We start from the raw sequence: 17,617 nt of genomic DNA on the forward strand, positions 1-17,617 counted from the left end.
ATTTTTTATTTTTTAAATAATAAAATAAATTAATTTTTTAAATTTATTTTAATTTATTATTAAATAAAATATAAAATATTAAATTTGGTGTCTTTTATCTTATTCTGTATTTTTAAAAATAAATACAACTGTTACGGTAGGTAACCGGAGATTAATAGAACAGATGGTGTGGGATGGTCCAATCGTCCACGAATGGTGAGCTCCGGGATGATTTGCGCGCTGGAGCCTTCTTCCGACTTGTATACGTGGGTGAATGGGGGGGGTGGTACCTGCAAAGACACTCCGATGCCTAAGTTAGCAAGAGTGTGAACAGGTCTAGAGAGTATTGGACTTAGAGATACCTGAGGGGTGTCAGTGTTTTTATAGTGGTGAGCCAATAACCACCGTTGAAGTAGTGCTGTATCTTTAGGGTGTTAACCGCCCCCATTATCTTGGGGAGGTTAAGATATGGCTTTATGAAGTGGTTAGAGAGATTTCAGGGGCGGTTACTCATTCGAATGAGTATTTATCTGCCAGCTAATCTCACATCCGACTTCTTCAGACCAAGTCGTGGTTGATACCGACTTCTTATGTGAAGGTCGGTACTTAGCTAGGCTTAATCCTTCAGATTAGGCCTTTTATTTGGACCTGGGCCTTTATCGTTGGGCCAGGGTACGAACAGTGCCCCTACTTGGGCCCAAAGTCTCTTTAGAGTTTGGGTTCAAGTATTTAACTCGGGTTCGTAGCCGACTTATTTGGAGAGAACATGGGTCCTATAAACCGACGTGATTTTCGCGACCCTTTGTTTCTGACAGTTACGTCAATTCAAGCGTCGTGTCCGTTATGGAAGCATTGAGGGCTTTGGTAACGGTGCAATCTCATTAATGACTGCTCCGCTTTTACCATTATGCCCCTTAGCATGTTTATAAGTACTTTCCCTCTCTTTCCTTTTTCCGTTTCTGCAATCTTTCAAACTTCCTCTTTCTTTGTTCGTGCTGTGTTTGTACGTACTATACTTCCGGAGACTTCTGCTTCTTTATTTTCAAAAAGAGGTTAGTTTCTTTCTTATTCTTTGTATGACTTGATTTTGTAGAGGGATAGTTTTGTAGATTTTTGCTCGGCTCCTTTTCTTTTCTCTAGAGACCTTTTTGATTTTTTCTTTTTCTTTTTCCTTTTGTAGGTTTCCTTCATTTTCCTTTAGAGAAAGAAAAATGGCCTCCGTAGATTGGGTTGACGTTACAGTTCTGGGGGAGGAGCCTTTGGTGGATGCGGAGTTTATTACTCACCTTCGCACCCATCATCGGCTCTGTATTTCGGAGGAAGATGAGCCTAAATACGAGTTGCTTGTTCCCGGTTTAGAGGACCGGGTTTGTCATGGGAGAGCCAATGAAACGGCCCCCCACTTTTTTTTATGTATGAGTGCATGATCACCCGACTGGGCGTCTTTCTGCCCTTTTCAGATTTTGAGATGTCTGTTTTGCAGCATTGTCGCGTTGCCCCTACCCAGCTTCATCCCAACTCCTGGGGTTTCTTGAAAATTTACCAATTTATTAGCCATGCTCTGGATTTCCCGACTTCTTTAAAAATCTTTTTCCATCTTTTTCATATGACCAAACCTTTTAGTGGGCTGAATAATAAACAACAATGGGTTTCCTTCCGAGCCATACAAGGTCGGAGGATTTTTACCCTTTTTGATGAATCTTTTCATGATTTTAAAAATTTCTTCTTCAAAGTGCAAGCTGTAGAGGGTCATCATCCCTTTTTCTTGGATGAGAACTCTTTTCCTTGCTTTCCTTTATACTGGCTGGAGGCCTCCCCTTACGAGAAATATAGTTTAGATGACCTGGATGAGGTAGAGGCTGCCGTCGTGGGGTTCCTCCGAGAAGTGTGGGGGAGGGCCCCCTATTTGGATACTAAGAAATTTCTCCAAGGGTCTCCGACCTTTGTCCAATCTCAGCTAGGTAGTTTTTTATAGTATGCTGAATTCCCGACTTGTTAACCTAATATTCCGACTTTGTTTGATCCTTTAGCTTGTTGTTTTCTTTTTCAGAAATGGCAAAGACAAACGCTCAAGAATCTTTTCAAAGGGTCCAGGAGGCTAAAGCTAAGTCTCGCGCTCGATCTGGTGGTGCCAGGGTTATCTCTCCTCCTCCTCCTCCTCGTAATGTTGGAACTCTTTCCAATCCTATGGTGATTTCCTCTTCAACTCCTTCTCAGCCGTCCTCCGTCGTCCGACCTTCTCCCGATCCCAAGAAGCGCAAGCTTTTAGAGTCTGGCTCTTCTGGGGAGGTTAAGGCGGATGCTCTTGCCTTCGTCCGAAAGAATATCTATCCTTATGCCCGTATAGGCATGGATGATATGTCTGTTCGGAGCCACCTTACCACCATGGTCGAGGAGAGCCTTAAGGCGGCGGGGGTCTGCGGCAAGCTCTTAGATATTTTTGATAGGGCTCCTCTCAGCTCTTTAGGGGCGACCTCGAGGGTCGAGGAGCTGGAAGGGAGGCTCCGTGTATATCAAGAGCAGGAGGGAGAGTTGAAGAAGGAAATCGCCAAGTTAAAGGAGGAGAGAGACACCCTCCGGGAGAAAGGGAAAGCTTTGCAAGCCCAATGTAACATGGAGACGGAATTGAGGAAGACGGCACAGGCTAGCTATCAGAGCTTATTCAAGGATCTTGTGTCCGTGAAAACTGACCTGTTTAATTCTCGGAAAGCGTATGAGGAGTTAGAGGACTCCATTGCCGATGGCGCCGAGGAATCTTGGCGGATTTTTCTGGAGCAGGTCAGAGTTATTGCTCCTGACTTGGATCTGTCTCCTTACATCCTGACAAAGTTGTCATTGACGGCGCCATTGTAGATCCTCCTGTCCCCAAAATTGTTTCTGAATACGAGTTGAAGACTCGGGGGCAGAGGATCATAGAGTCTCCTCCTCGCTCCAAAGATGCTCTGAGTTCTTCCGTCATTCCTCCGACTTCCTCTTCAGCTTCTCTTCTTGGTTCCGGTGGCGCTCCTCCTGACTCTGGTGGTGGTGATCCGTCTACTCCTCTGAAAAAATGACTTTATTTTTCATGGCTATATGGGGGCTCGGCTTGTGAGTCCCCCCTTTTTTAAACTTATTTATGTGTTGTTTGGTGGTTGTGTGAACAATTTCTCTTGGCCTTTTAAGGCCGTAAACAAAATATTTCTGACAAGTGCCCTTTTGAATAAGGGTGTAGAAAAATAAATGCCCCTTTTTGGATAGGGGTCCTAAGTTACCTTGTGCGTGTATGCTTTTCTAATTTCGATATTTCAAAACCCTTTTTCTGAAAACCTTTTTGTTGGCTTGTATCGTTTAAGGGCTTTTGTGCAGCCTTTAAACTTTTCTCAGTTTTTCCAATCTCTTTTTATTATCCTTTATACTCAACTTTGCTTTAGTGAGTTTTTATGACTTAGGTTGTTTTTGTGATGCGTTTTTTGTCTACTCGGAATGTTTCCGAACTTGTTTTACTCGGGTTCTCATTTCGACTTAGGAGTCGGATTATTCCCGAGTTTTTCACGATCAACTTATACAACCTCTTTACGCCGACTTGTACCTCGTCGTTTTATCCTGACGACCATTTAGGTCGGTTCATGGGATTTTCACGTTTTGTCGAGCTTAAGTCGGCGCGTTTCGTAGAAAGACTTAGAAAAATAAAGAAGGATATTATAAGAGAAAAAATAAAAAAGATCTTTATTAATCGGGGAGGTACCTTCTTGCTACTAAGGGTCTTGATAGCCTATTTCCCCTTAGCCTCTACTATGATGCCTCGTTAAAAACCCTTCTCCAGAAAAAACCCTTTTGGGAAAAAATCATGAAGTTGGGAAAAGAGTACATCAGGGAGTAGAGTTCGCTTTTAACTGTAGTACCTTTTCATATTACAAGCATGCCACGACCTTGGTAGCTCAGTGCCGTTCAGGTCGGTTACTTTATAATAACCCTTCCCTAGCACTTCCTTGATTTTGTATGGTCCCTTCCAATTTGCGGCGAGCTTTCCTTCTCCTGATTTGTTGACTCCTATGTCGTTTCTGATTAGGACCAAGTCATCCGAGGCAAATGTTCTTCGAATGACTTTCTTGTTGTACTTGGTAGTCATCCTTTGTTTCAATGCTGCTTCTCTTATCTGAGCATCTTCTCGGATTTCGGGGAGCAAGTCGAGCTCCTCTTTGTGTCCCCGCACATTTCCGACCTCATCGTGGAGAATCACCCTTGGGCTTTGCTCATTGATTTCTATCGGAATCATGGCTTCTACACCATAGACTAGTCGGAAAGGTATTTCTCCTGTGGCGGATTGGGGGGTTGTCCTATAAGCCCATAGCACCTGAGGGAGCTCTTCAGCCCAAGCTCCCTTTGCTTCCTGTAGTCTCTTCTTTAATCCTGCCAGTATGACTTTGTTGGCTGCCTCGGCTTGCCCATTGGCTTGTGGGTGTTCTACCGAGGTGAACTGATGTTTAATTTTCATGCTGGCTACTAGGCTTCTGAAGGTAGCGTCGGTGAATTGGGTTCCATTATCCGTGGTAATGGAATAAGATATCCCATATCTTGTGATGATATTTTTGTAAAGGAATCTGCGACTTCTTTGGGCGGTGATAGTAGCTAATGGTTCTGCTTCTATCCACTTTGTGAAGTAATCTATTCCCACAATCAAGTATTTGACTTGTCCTGGCGCTTGGGGAAAAGGACCTAACAAATCCATTCCCCATTTTGCAAAAGGCCATGGAGAAGTGATACTAATGAGCTCTTCTGGGGGAGCCACGTGGAAATTTGCATGCATCTGGCACGGCTGACACTTTTTCACAAATTCTGTGGCATCTTTTTGCAAGGTCGGCCAGTAGAATCCGGCTCGGATCACTTTTCTGGCTAGTGATCTTGCTCCGAGATGATTTCCGCAGATCCCGCTATGTACTTCCTCCAGCACCTCGGCGGTTCTTGAGGTCGGTACGCACTTCAACAATGGTGTTGATATCCCTCTTCTGTAGAGGATATTTCTCACCAAAGTGTAATGTTGTGCTTCCCTTCGGATCTTTTTAGCTTCTTTCTCCTCCTTAGGGAGGATGTCGAATTTCAAGTATTCGACTAAGGGATTCATCCATCCGAGGTTTAAACCGACTACCTCAAGTACTTCTTGTTTATCTTCTGTTTTTGTTACCGAGGGCTTTTGGAGGGTTTCTTGAATCAGGCTTCTGTTGTTTCCTCCTGGTTTGGTGCTTGCTAACTTGGATAGGGCATCCGCTCTGCTATTTAGATCCCGAGTTATGTGTTTGACCTCGGTTTCTGCAAAGCGCCCAAGGTGCTCCAAGGTTTTTTCCAAGTACCTTTTCATGTTAGGGTCCTTTGCCTGATATTCTCCGCTTATTTGGGGGGTCACCACTTGTGAGTCGCTATATATCATCACTTTTGTAGCACCGACTGCTTCTGCCAATTTTAGTCCGGCTATCATGGCTTCATACTCTGCCTGATTATTTGAAGCCGGAAATTCAAATTTTAAGGAAACCTCTATTTGGGTTCCTCTTTCATCTACTAATATTATGCCTGCACCGCTTCCTGTTTTGTTTGAGGATCCGTCTACATAGAGTTCCCATGTAGTCGGCTTGTCCTCTTGATCCCCTGCATATTCTGCAACGAAGTCGGCGAGACATTGGGCTTTAATTGCTGTCCGAGTTTCGTATCTCAAATCGAATTCGGAAAGCTCTATTGCCCATTGAACCATTCTCCCTGCAACATCCGTCTTTTGGAGGATTTGCTTCATGGGTTGGTTCGTACGGACTCTGATTGTGTGCGCTTGAAAGTAAGGTCGTAGCTTTCGTGAGGCTATTACTAAGGAGTAGGCAAACTTTTCTAGTTTGTGGTACCTTAGTTCAGGGCCTTGTAGGACCTTACTGATGAAGTAGACCGGGTGTTGTCCGACCTCGTCTTCTTTTATCAGGGCTGACGAGACAGCCCTGTTTGCTACGGATAAGTACAGAACGAGGTCTTTTCCAGGTACTGGTCGGGATAAAATAGGAGGTTGGCTTAAAAACCTTTTGAACCCTTGGAACGCCTCCTCGCATTCCGGAGTCCATTCGAATGGGCATCCCTTCTTTAATAAGGAAAATAATGGAAGGGATTTTATTGTCGATCCTGCCAAAAATCTGGAGAGGGCTGCAAGTCGGCCATTGAGCTGCTGGACCTCTCTCAAACAAGTCGGACTTTCCATTTCTAGGATGGCTCTACATTTATCGGGATTGGCCTCAATCCCTCTTTGTGTTAGCATAAATCCTAGAAATTTTCCTGCTTCAACCGCGAAGGCGCACTTTGCAGGATTTAGTCTCATCCCGTGCATCCTTATGGTGTCAAAGACTTGTGAGAGGTCGGATAAGAGGTCGACTTCATCCTTGGTTTTTACTAGCATGTCGTCGACGTATACTTCCATTAGGCTCCCTAGGTGGGGAGAAAACACTTTATTCATCAACCTTTGATATGTGGCTCCTGCATTCTTTAATCCGAATGGCATGACCACGTAGCAATAGTTGGCTCTGGGTGTGATGAATGATGTTTTCTCCTGGTCGGGTTCGTACATCGGGATTTGATTATATCCCGAGTAGGCGTCCATGAATGATAAGTATTGGTACCCCGAGCTGGAGTCCACCAGGGTATCAATACTTGGTAAGGGATAAGGGTCCTTAGGACATGCCTTATTCAAGTCGGTATAGTCGACGCACATTCTCCATTTACCATTCTGTTTTTTGACCAGCACTACATTAGCTAGCCATGTTGGGTACTTGACCTCTCTAATAAAGCCGGCTTCCAGGAGCACCTGTACTTGCTCTTCTACTATTAGGGCTCGTTCCATGCCGAGCTTGCGTCTTCTTTGTTGTACAGGTCGGGATCCTGAGTAAACCGAGAGCCTGTGGGACATGAGCTCGGGATCAATCCCGGGCATGTCGGAAGCCTTCCATGCGAAGAGGTCGGAATTAGCTCTTAGGAGTTCAGCCAACCCTTGTTTTAGGGTTTCCCCTAGGTTGGCTCCTATGTTAGTGTTTTTTCCTTCCTTCCCACCGACTTGTATCTCCTCGGTTTTTCCTCCCGGTTGGGGTCGTAGCTCTTCTCTGGCCCTTGCGCCACCGAGCTCTATAGTGTGGACTTCTTTGCCCTTTCCTCTCAGATTTAGGCTTTCATTGTAGCATTTCCTCGCCAATTTTTGGTCTCCTCTCACCGTTGCTATTCCCGCTGAGGTCGGAAATTTCATGCAGAGGTGGGGAGTGGATACCACTGCTCCGAGCCGATTAAGGGTAGTCCTGCCAATTAAGGCATTATAGGCTGACCCTTCATTAATGACTATGAAGTCTATACTCAGAGTCTTTGATTTTTCCCCTTTCCCGAAAGTGGTGTGAAGGGGTAAAAATCCTAGTGGTTTTATTGGCGTGTTCCCTAATCCATATAGGGTGTCGGGGTAGGCTCTCAATTCTTTCTCATCTAATCCTAGCTTGTCGAAAGCAGGTTTGAAGAGAATATCCGCCGAAATAGTGGGGAGGTCGGGTGACTCTTCCCCGACTTGATAGACTCTTTTGAGATGCCTTTTGCGAGAAGATTTGGTGAGTCCTCCTCCCGCAAATCCTCCTGAGATCATATGGATATGCCTCTCTGGGGTTTGTGGTGGTGGATCTCTTCTATCCATATCATCTCGCTTTCTCTTTCCGTGACTGTCCGACCTTTCCATGAGATATCTATCAAGCCGACCTTCTCTAGCCAGCTTTTCTATCACATTCTTAAGGTCGTAACAGTCGTTAGTGGAGTGACCATATATTTTATGGTACTCGCAATAATCGCTGTGACTCCCCCCTTTTTATTTTTAATAGGTCTAGGGGGTGGCAGCCTTTCGGTGTGGCAAATCTCTCTGTATACGTCCACTATAGAAGTTTTTAGAGGAGTATAAGAGTGATATTTTCTGGGCCTTTCGAGACCGAGTTCTTCCTTTTTCTTGGCTTCCCTTTCCCTCTCCTTAGTTGAGGGAGGGGGTCCAGGTCGCCAGCTCAGGTCCCTTAATTTGGCGTTCTCTTCCATATTGATGTACTTTTCAGCCCTTTCTTGTACATCACTTAGAGAAACGGGGTGCCTTTTAGATATGGACTGTGAGAAGGGACCTTCTCTGAGCCCATTGACTAGCCCCATTATGACTGCCTCTGTGGGCAGGTCTTGGATCTCCAAACATGCTTTGTTGAACCTTTCCATATAGGCTCGTAAAGACTCCCCGACCTCCTGTTTTATTCCCAGGAGGCTCGGTGCATGTTTTACCTTGTCTTTCTGAATTGAGAACCTCATCAAAAACTTCCTTGAGAGGTCTTCAAAGCTAGTGATCGATCTCGGGGGAAGGCTATCGAACCACTTCATTGCTGCTTTCGACAAAGTGGTCGGGAAAGCTTTGCATCGAGTAGCGTCGGAAGCATCAGCTAGATACATCCGACTTTTAACGTTGCTTAGATGATGCTTTGGGTCCGTGGTTCCATCGTAGAGGTCCATGTCAGGGCTTTTGAAGTTTCTCGGAACTTTTGCCCTCATTATGTCCTCGCTGAAAGGATCGTCTCCGCCCAAGAGTTGTTCTTCTTGTTCGTCGCGGGAGTTGTGATTCTTGAGGGAAGATTCTAGCTGTAAGAGTTTTCTTTCTAACTCTTTTCGCCGCTCCATCTCCTCTTTGAGGTACTTTTCCGTTTCCTTTTGCTTCTCCCGCTCTTGCTCTAATTGTTCCAGGCGGCTGTGGACTAATCCCATTAGTTCAGCTACGTGGGATGGTCCGCCTTTTTCTGATTCGCGCCCATCTGAGGAATTTACCTTCGGGTTCTTCACTCCGGAGGTGCCTTCTCTATGTTGATTATTAACTTCTTGTTGTAGGGCTAGATCCGCATCGTTATTACTCATGTCCAGATTCTCTTGTTCAGAATCTGTTTCCACATGGCCTTCTTCGTGGGATCTGTCCGCCATCAATGGATGATCTCTCGGGTCCCCGGCAACGGCGCCAATGTTACGGTGGGTAACCGGAGATTAATAGAACAGATGGTGTGGGATGGCCCAATCGTCCACGAATGGTGAGCTCCGGGATGATTTGCACGCTGGAGCCTTCTTCCGACTTGTATACGTGGGTGAATGGGGGGTGGTACCTGCAAAGACACTCCGATGCCTAAGTTAGCAAGAGTGCGAGCAGGTCTAGAGAGTATTGGGCTTAGATATACCTGAGGGGTGTCAGTGTATTTATAGTGGTGAGCCAATAACCACCGTTGAAGTAGTGCTGTATCTTTAGGGTGTTAACCGCCCCCATTATCTTGGGGAGGTTAAGATATGGCTTTATGAAGTGGTTAGAGAGATTTCAGGGGCGGTTACTCATTCGAATGAGTATTTATCTGCCAGCTAATCTCACATCCGACTTCTTCAGACCAAGTCGTGGTTGATACCGACTTCTTATGTGAAGGTCGGTACTTAGCTAGGCTTAATCTTTCAGATTAGGCCTTTTATTTGGACCTGGGCCTTTATCGTTGGGCCAGGGTACGAACAACAACCTAATAGATACATAATAACAATAGATAAGAATATTGATAAAGATGAAAAGAAAAGTATTTACAGAAGGGAAAAAAAGTGAATAAAGTTTTTTATTAAATTTGTTATTTTAATTCTATTATAATATAAATTATTGATCTTATTAAAAATAATAAAGTAAATAAAAAACTAATCATACATAACAATGGAATCATAAGTAATAATTAATAATAAATAAAAGAATACTGAAAGTACTAATAAAATTATAGAATATTTTTTGTTTGATATTGTAAAATTTATTATTATAATTCTTATTTATTGTTTATTATTCTAATTTGTTATAATATGTATTATTGTTCCTATTAAAAATGATAAATTAAATAAAAAATTAATTATAAATAATAATAAAAGCATAATTAGTAAAAAATTAGAATCTAAAACAGTAAACAAAATAAAATTACTAAGAGTACTCATAAAAAGTACTAAAATATATTATTTTATATGTTATTTTTAATTTAATAAATAAATATTAATTTTTATTAAAAAAATTATAATAAACTAAAGTAAAATTTTATAAAAAATATTATATAAAAAATATACTAAAAGAAGTATAAAAAAGGATTAAATATATTAAAAAACAATATTATAATTTAATATTATATTTTTTTAGTAATTAACTAATTATCTATCTAAAAGTGATTTTAACTAATATTATCCAAACAATTTCATTTTATCAAAATCAATTTTAGTATAAAATTTCCAAACATAAATTATGTTGGGACAAACTCACTTTTATCCAAAATCAATTTTACAAAATTACTTTTATTCAAACTCCAGTTTGGCCAACTCTAATCCAAACACACACTTATACGTATAAAATTATTAACTAAACTAAATCAAATTAAATAAGAGAGTCTTTAGAACAGTACATAAAATGTTAATCAAATAACAAATCTAGCTAGGTAAGAATTAATTTTCTTTCCGTCTTTCTCAATATTCTTATCTATTATTTATTAGGCTGTGTTTATTTTTAAGAATATAGATAAGACGAAGATATAAAATTTAATATTTTTTATATTTTATTTGATAATAAAATAATATAAATTATAAAAATTTAATTTATTTTTATTTTTTATTTAAAAAATTTGAGAAAAAAATATAATTGTAAAAATATAATTATTAAAAATTAATAAAAAATAAAAAAATAAAAAATAAGTTGTATTTTTTGTTAATATCTCTGTATTTTTTCTGTCAGAATGGACATAAAATACACTAATTCAGTATTTCTGGATACAATATTTCTGTCTATGTCTTATCTGTCAAATACAATTTTGTGTCTGCGTGTCCCTATCTCAGTGTCTTTTCTGTAAACAAACACAACCTTACGTACTACTACTTAAAGGTGTTCAAAACCGATCCAATACGAACAAAATCGATTAATCGAACTAAAAAAACCAAAATAAAAAAGACAACCAAAATAACTGAAAATAAAGTGTTTTGCAATTTTTCCTGTGGTTCAATTCGACTTTCAATTCTAGAAGAAAAAACCCTAAGACCTAACCCTAATGACCTCTGCCTCTTCAGTACTCACTCCTCTTCAGCGTCGGAAAAAGTTGTTTCGCTCTCTCATAGTCACAATCTCTTGTCATCCTTCTTCTGCTTTGTGCCTCCGTAATTGCTGCCGCCTGATAGCAACAACCCTGACTCGCGTTCCGCGACCCTGTCCTCTTCCTCTCCCTCCTTTGTAGCGCCTCTCTCTCTCTCTGTCGGCCTCCCCGGCACGGCTCTACGCAGCATGCCGTTGTCCTCCCTCAGCAGCATGCCATCGTCCTCCACAACTCCATGCAAGCCACATTAACACGCCGTCATTTTTGTAGCGCCTCTCTTATCATCGTCTTTCTTGTATTCTGCTATTTTGTCTGTATCAGCAACTCACCAAGAATGGAGCTCGAGTCAGGTCGATCCTTCTACTTTTGATTTAGCCTTTTGCTCTCTTTTGTTTCTTGATTTTTTCCGTTCTTCTATTGATTTTTTACTTCTTAATTTATTGTTCTGTTTTCTTTTAATTTTTGCTGGTTGCTGCTACTATTATTTGTTTTTGTTTTTGAATTTATTAATTGTTATTGATTTTAATTCATTAATTGTTAATTGTTCTTGTTGTTGCTACTGCTAATTGTTATTGTTAATTGTTTATTCTTATTATTACTGTTGCTGATTGATTTTAATTTAAATTTGTTAATATTTTAATTTGAAAAGTGGAGCCTCCAAATATGATTTTGGTGGTATTTGTGTGGTTTTAATGAATTGATGGTATGATGAATTTGATAATAAATAGTCGTTGTTATTGTAAAAAATTTTATGGGAGGAATAATTTTAAATATGCTTTTGGAACCTTCGATTATGGTACAAAGAGTACAATACACAAGTCTACTTACATATTGGTCTGATGGCTGCTGCTATTTGTTGTTTTTAACTTGTTATTTATTTCGTGATTTATTGTTATTCTATTTTTGGTTTTGATTCACTATTATGTTGATATTTAATGTTGTATCTGCGATATTTTTGCAGTTTAATTATAATATAAATGATCACATTGGTAAAATTGAAAGTGAAACTAGTGGACATGTAATGTTCCTCCAAGGTGAGTAATAGCTCAGTGCATGTAGTTTATGTGGTTGTTACAGCGGGAGTACGTACTCCTCATCCAGCGCCCTATGAGTTCGTTCACGCTCTATTAGGGTTTCACTGCGCCGCCTCCATGGTTACACCTTTCTTTGTCTTTTCTTCGTCAAAATCTTTTCTATCTTCCTCTACTTTCTCCTCTTAATTTCTTTTCCACTTAGTTCTCTAATTTTCGTTTTCTCTCCCAATTCATTCTTCTTTTAATTCATTTTGTTTTCTAATTCACCCATTCCATATATCTTATTTCTCTCTGAAATCATTAAATACCAATTCTGTTTTTCTATATACCATGAGCAACAAATCAGAGACACAGAACCCTCGTATAATTGATAGTGATCAGGAGGATGACTTGATCGTTTTAGCTTATGAAGATGTTTTCGAAGGAATTCAAGCCTGGAGCCTGTTTGGAAGAATTTTCTCAGATCGGATCTTTTCCGTAGGTACCATGGAAGGAGCTCTGTATGCAATATGGAATAAACCAGAAGGATTCAGAGTAGTCGAAAAATCCAGGAACCAGTTTCAATTTTTCTTTGAGAATGACTCTGATGTGACTCGAATTGAGAGAGGTTCACCTTGGTTATTCAAGAGTTTTGTTATTCATGTTCGCAGATGGAAGCAAGCAATAAACATGGAGGATAATCACATCTCTTCTTTTCCTGTATGGGCACAATTTTGGGGATTGCCTGAACAATACAAAACACTTGAGATTGGACGAAAATTGGGTGGGAGACTTGGTCAAATTGAAGATGTTGCTCTATTTGAAGTTAGAGGCAACGATACACGTATAGTGAAGGCTAAAGTGGAACTGAACGGTGATAAAAGAATGAGGGATACACTGAAACTGCTTGATCCTAATCAGAAAATGCTGGAAATTGGAATACGCTATGAACGTATAGGTGTGTTCTATACTTATTGTGCAAAATTGGGGAATGAATCTAAGAACTACCAATGTTTTATTGATGATTCTGCCCAAAACAATATCAAGGAAGATAAAGTTGGTGAATGGCTTAAGGCAGATCAAGTCGGTAGGCGTTTAACTGAAAAGAGAGCTTCCTTCAATCCTAACCAACCTCGGGATGGTTCTATTCCAGCTCAATCGAAGAAAAAATCTCCACCTGCTTGGCTTTTTGATAGTTTCTAAAAAATGAGTGTGCAAGATGATCAGAAAAAACAGAATAATGAAAAAATTGGGGTTCTAGAGAAGAAAATGAGGGTGAATCAGAAAATACAGGTACGACTACTAGTACTAATTCTTCTTCTAATGCTCTATTGGAGATATCCTATACCATGAATAATGTCCAACACAATAACAACGTTATATCCAAGCTTAAAAAGGAGAACAGAAAGCCAAACCTGAAACAACTTGCCAGAAAGTTTGTGATAGGTTTCAAATGGAGGAGTGGAGGTAATGATACTGAAGAAATTTCAAAAAAAATTTGTCTCAATGATATTGTCTCTGATGCTATGACGGTGGAGGGTGCCAGCCTTCAAGTAGCACCCAAAGAAATATGAAATTGCTCTCGTGGAATTGTCAGGGTTTGGGGAGACCCCTGACAATCCACAATCTTAAAGGGATTTGCAAATCCTACTCCCCCGAGGTTGGTTTTATCTGTGAAACAAAAAATTAATCTCGACAAGTTGAAGGAAAATTAAGATCTTGTGGTTTCAAGGAATGGTATATTGTGGATCCGGATGGATTATCAGGGGGGTTTGGCAATGGCATGGAGGGATGGTTGCACTGTTCAGATTTTGCAGCATGGTAGATTCTTCATTGCGGCATCAGTTCTGACAGCTGGATCTAATGATCCCTATGGTGTTCTAGGTGTTTATCTCAGTTCAAATGATCAACATAGAATGGCTCAGTTTGCTAAATTAACTTCAGTCACGCAACAGTTTGATGGTAAGGTTGTGTTAATGGGTGATTTTAATGCCATTTCTAGTCAATTGGAGAAAGCAAGTGGGGGTGCTAAATATCCTTCTTCTATCGAAACCTTTAACAGTTTTATTGATGATAATTCTCTGATTGATATTGGTATGGTCGGAAGACCATTCACTTGGTCGAATGGACGGAGGGGTGATGAGTTGATACAGGAAAGACTGGACCGATTCCTGGTAGGAGTTGATTGGCAGCAACTCTATCCCAATGCAACGGTTCTTAGACTGTCAGAATCAGGCTCGGATCACTCCCTTCTTCTCTTAGACTCTAACCCGAGAACTGAGAGATCTAAACGCCGATTCAAATTCCAAGAAAGATGGTGTTCCAATGATGAAATAAGGCAGATTGTTAGAGAGGTTTGGCATGAACAGATTGATGGTTCAACCATGTATATCCTAGCTCAAAAACTAAAGCGTTGTCGACATAAGATTGTCAGATGGCAGCAAGAATACAGATCTAATTCGAAGGTGGAGATTGATTTACTACAGTCTGAATTATAGGAACTTCGTTTAGCAGGAATTCATGGAGGCGACATCATTTCAGAAATAGAGGACAAACTTGAAAAAACATTGCAAAATGAGGAATCTTATTGGAAAGATAAGTCTAGAGTCAAATGGCTCAAATCTGGCGATCAGAATACAACTTTCTTCCATCAGAAATTTAGAAATCAAACCCGAAGGAATTGAATTTGGCAACTAACTGGTAGTGACGGTGAAGTGGCTACTTCAAATGCTGGTATTGCTTCTGTGGCTGAATCTTATTTCAAGGACATCTTTTCCTCCAGTTGTCATGAGAACCCTGAACCTCTGTTTACTGATTTTGAACCTAAGGTTACAGCTCACATGAACCGTAGGCTTCAAAGACCAGTGACTATGGAGGAAGTGAAACGTGTGACATTTAGCATTCATCCTCAAAGTGCTCCAGGAGATGATGGTATGACAGCAAACTTTTTTCAAAGCTTCTGGAACATACTTAGTGGTGATGTGTTTCGAGCAGTTAAGAGCTTCTTTTCAGGGGGCAGAATTTTGAAGGGTTTTAATCACACTCAGATCTGTCTTATTCCCAAGATTTTTGATGTTAAAGATATGACTCAGGTAAGACCAATAAGCCTATCTTCAGTTTTTTACAAGATTATCTCCAAAGTATTTGTACATAGACTTCAGGGTATGATGAATAGACTAATTAGCCCTACGCAGAGTGCTTTTATTAAAGGCAGATTAATCTCTGATAATATCCTAATTGCTCACGAGTGTATGCATTACTTGAACAAAAAAAGGGGACTCGAAAATGAAATGGCGCTAAAATTAGATATGAGTAAGGCATATGATAGGGTGGAATGACACTTTCTTTGGTTTATATTGGAGAAGTTTGGTTTTGACTCCCGGTGGATCATGTGGATTCGAGAATTAGTGACAACTGTTTCTTATTCTGTTATTGTGGCGACTTGTAACACAGCCTACTTCCTTATTATCCAAAATCCTAAGAGGTAAATACTTTAGCAATGGTAATGCTATAACGGCAGAAATTGGAGTCTTACCTTCTTGGGGATGGAGGAGTATACTGGAAGGCCGAAAGATTGTTGAAAAAGGTCTTAATTGGGCTGTGGGTACTGGAGAGAATATCCAAACTTTTGAGGATCCTTGGCTGCCTCCTCCGTATCCTTTAATGATTTCTGACATGCCAAATAGACAAGCTATTGCTGAGTTGGTTCCAAGAGTTAAAGATCTAATTACTGAAGATAGGAATTGGAATCAGAATCTTATTCAAGATTTATTTCTCCAAGACGTTGCAAACAGGATTTTGTCAGTTAAAATTCAGCAGAGTAGGGACAAATTGCAATGGGATTTGAACAAATCCAAACAATATGATACAGCTTCAGGTTACAGAATTGGCTATTTATTTTACCATCCGTCTCTGGAGCTTTGCCCTAATTATATGCAACAGAAAAAGCCGTGGATTGATCTATGGAAGTTGAACTTGCCTCACAAAATTAAGCTATTTATCTGGAAAGCTCTCCATGGCCGGCTCCCGGTGCTTGCTCAGATTACTCACCGCATCCCATCTATATCACCAATATGCCCCTGCTGTCATGAAGCCACCGAAACAGTCACTCATTGTTTGATCGATTGCTCTAGAATTAAAGATGTATGGTCTCAGAGTTATCTTCGTGACTGTCTTCCCCCTCAGAGTCCTAACGACTTTTGGACATGGTGGATTGCATCAACAGAGATGCTTAACCTGTTGAAGAATGATGACCGTAATCCTCAATTGCTTGCCATCATTTGCTGGAACTGCTGGAAAGCTCGCAATCAGTTGATTTTTGAAGGTTCTACTTCAATGTCGTCTGCCATTCTAGCAAGCTCTGTCAAGTTGCTCCGTGAAATCCAAAAAACTCCCAGTTTAGGTCGTCATCTCCATGAGGCAAGCTCTTAGTTGCATTCAATTTGATTTATCATTCTTTCTTCTTTAAGATTTTTTTCGTTTTTCGACCTTGTATCGTTGGATGAATACCTTCAGTGTAGTATTTTTGGGAAATCCCCATCTTTCATTATGCTGTCCTGCTTTTGGACATCTTTGTATTTCATTTTTCAATAATTAATGAAATATAACCTACTATCTTTGGAAAAAAAATGTAATGTTCCTCCAAACAAATTTGTAAGTATAAGATAATCAATAAATTCATTGATTGAATTATTTTTTCATTAATTTATTTTTTTTATAAATATTGTTTATTATAATTGTTCTTTATTTTTATATGTTTTATAGAAGTTGCACCCACTTCTAATCTTAAAGTATAACTAGGTTTTTTTTAATATTATATCATTATGATGAGATATGTCCTCATATTTTTTACTGGTGTTATATTATTATTATTGTTGTCGTCTTTTGATTTCAGGTTGATTTACTTAAAGGTATTTAACTATTTTGCTAGAGAGAAATAATGAACACTAAAATGTGGCTATCTTTTGTTAAAATTTTATTTTTATTTTTTATGTATTGACTAATTGAATTTTTAATAACTTTTATTGTCATTATAATTTCTTTTGTTGTTGAATTTTATTGTGTCAAGACTTTAATTAGTTATTGATTTATTATATTGTATGATTTTAATATTATAACTTTATGAAATAATATGATAAATTTTTATTTGAATTAATTGAAAAAATTAAACCAATTGAACCAAATTAAACTGATTTTAATTAATTTAATTTGGTTTGAATAATTTCGACAAATCGAACCACAATTTTAATAAATGATCATATAACTTTTTTCTATATAACTAAACTAAATTACACTGCAAACACCTCTACTGTCATGTATTCTTTTTCTTACAAGTTTATCATATAATGTAAAAGTTAACTAATATATATCTTAAAAATACAAATTAAAATTACTAATAATAAAAAATTTTAAATAATTTATTCTAATAAATATATAATAAATACATTGGAAATTTAAATTTTGTATTGTTTTAAAATATTTTCCATCAGTAATCTTATC

The 17,617-nt window shown here is 39.3% G+C and overlaps 1 protein-coding gene across 1 annotated transcript; it reads left to right on the forward strand.

Annotated features, from left to right (window-relative positions):
- The first annotated feature begins 12,469 nt into the window (after positions 1-12,469).
- On the forward strand, positions 12,470-13,321 carry LOC112709609 (uncharacterized). The gene has a single exon (XM_025761496.1). The coding sequence runs from the start codon at positions 12,470-12,472 to the stop codon at positions 13,319-13,321; it is 852 nt and encodes a 283-aa protein (XP_025617281.1).
- Positions 13,322-17,617: the final 4,296 nt, after the last annotated feature.

Source organism: Arachis hypogaea, chromosome 9, assembly GCF_003086295.3.
Source record: "Arachis hypogaea cultivar Tifrunner chromosome 9, arahy.Tifrunner.gnm2.J5K5, whole genome shotgun sequence".
NCBI classification, from domain to species: Eukaryota; Viridiplantae; Streptophyta; class Magnoliopsida; order Fabales; family Fabaceae; genus Arachis; species Arachis hypogaea.

Excerpts from the sequence above, each read along its gene's own strand:
- LOC112709609 (XM_025761496.1), top strand. The coding sequence starts at position 12,470 with ATGAGCAACAAATCAGAGACACAGAACCCTCGTATAATTGATAGTGAT.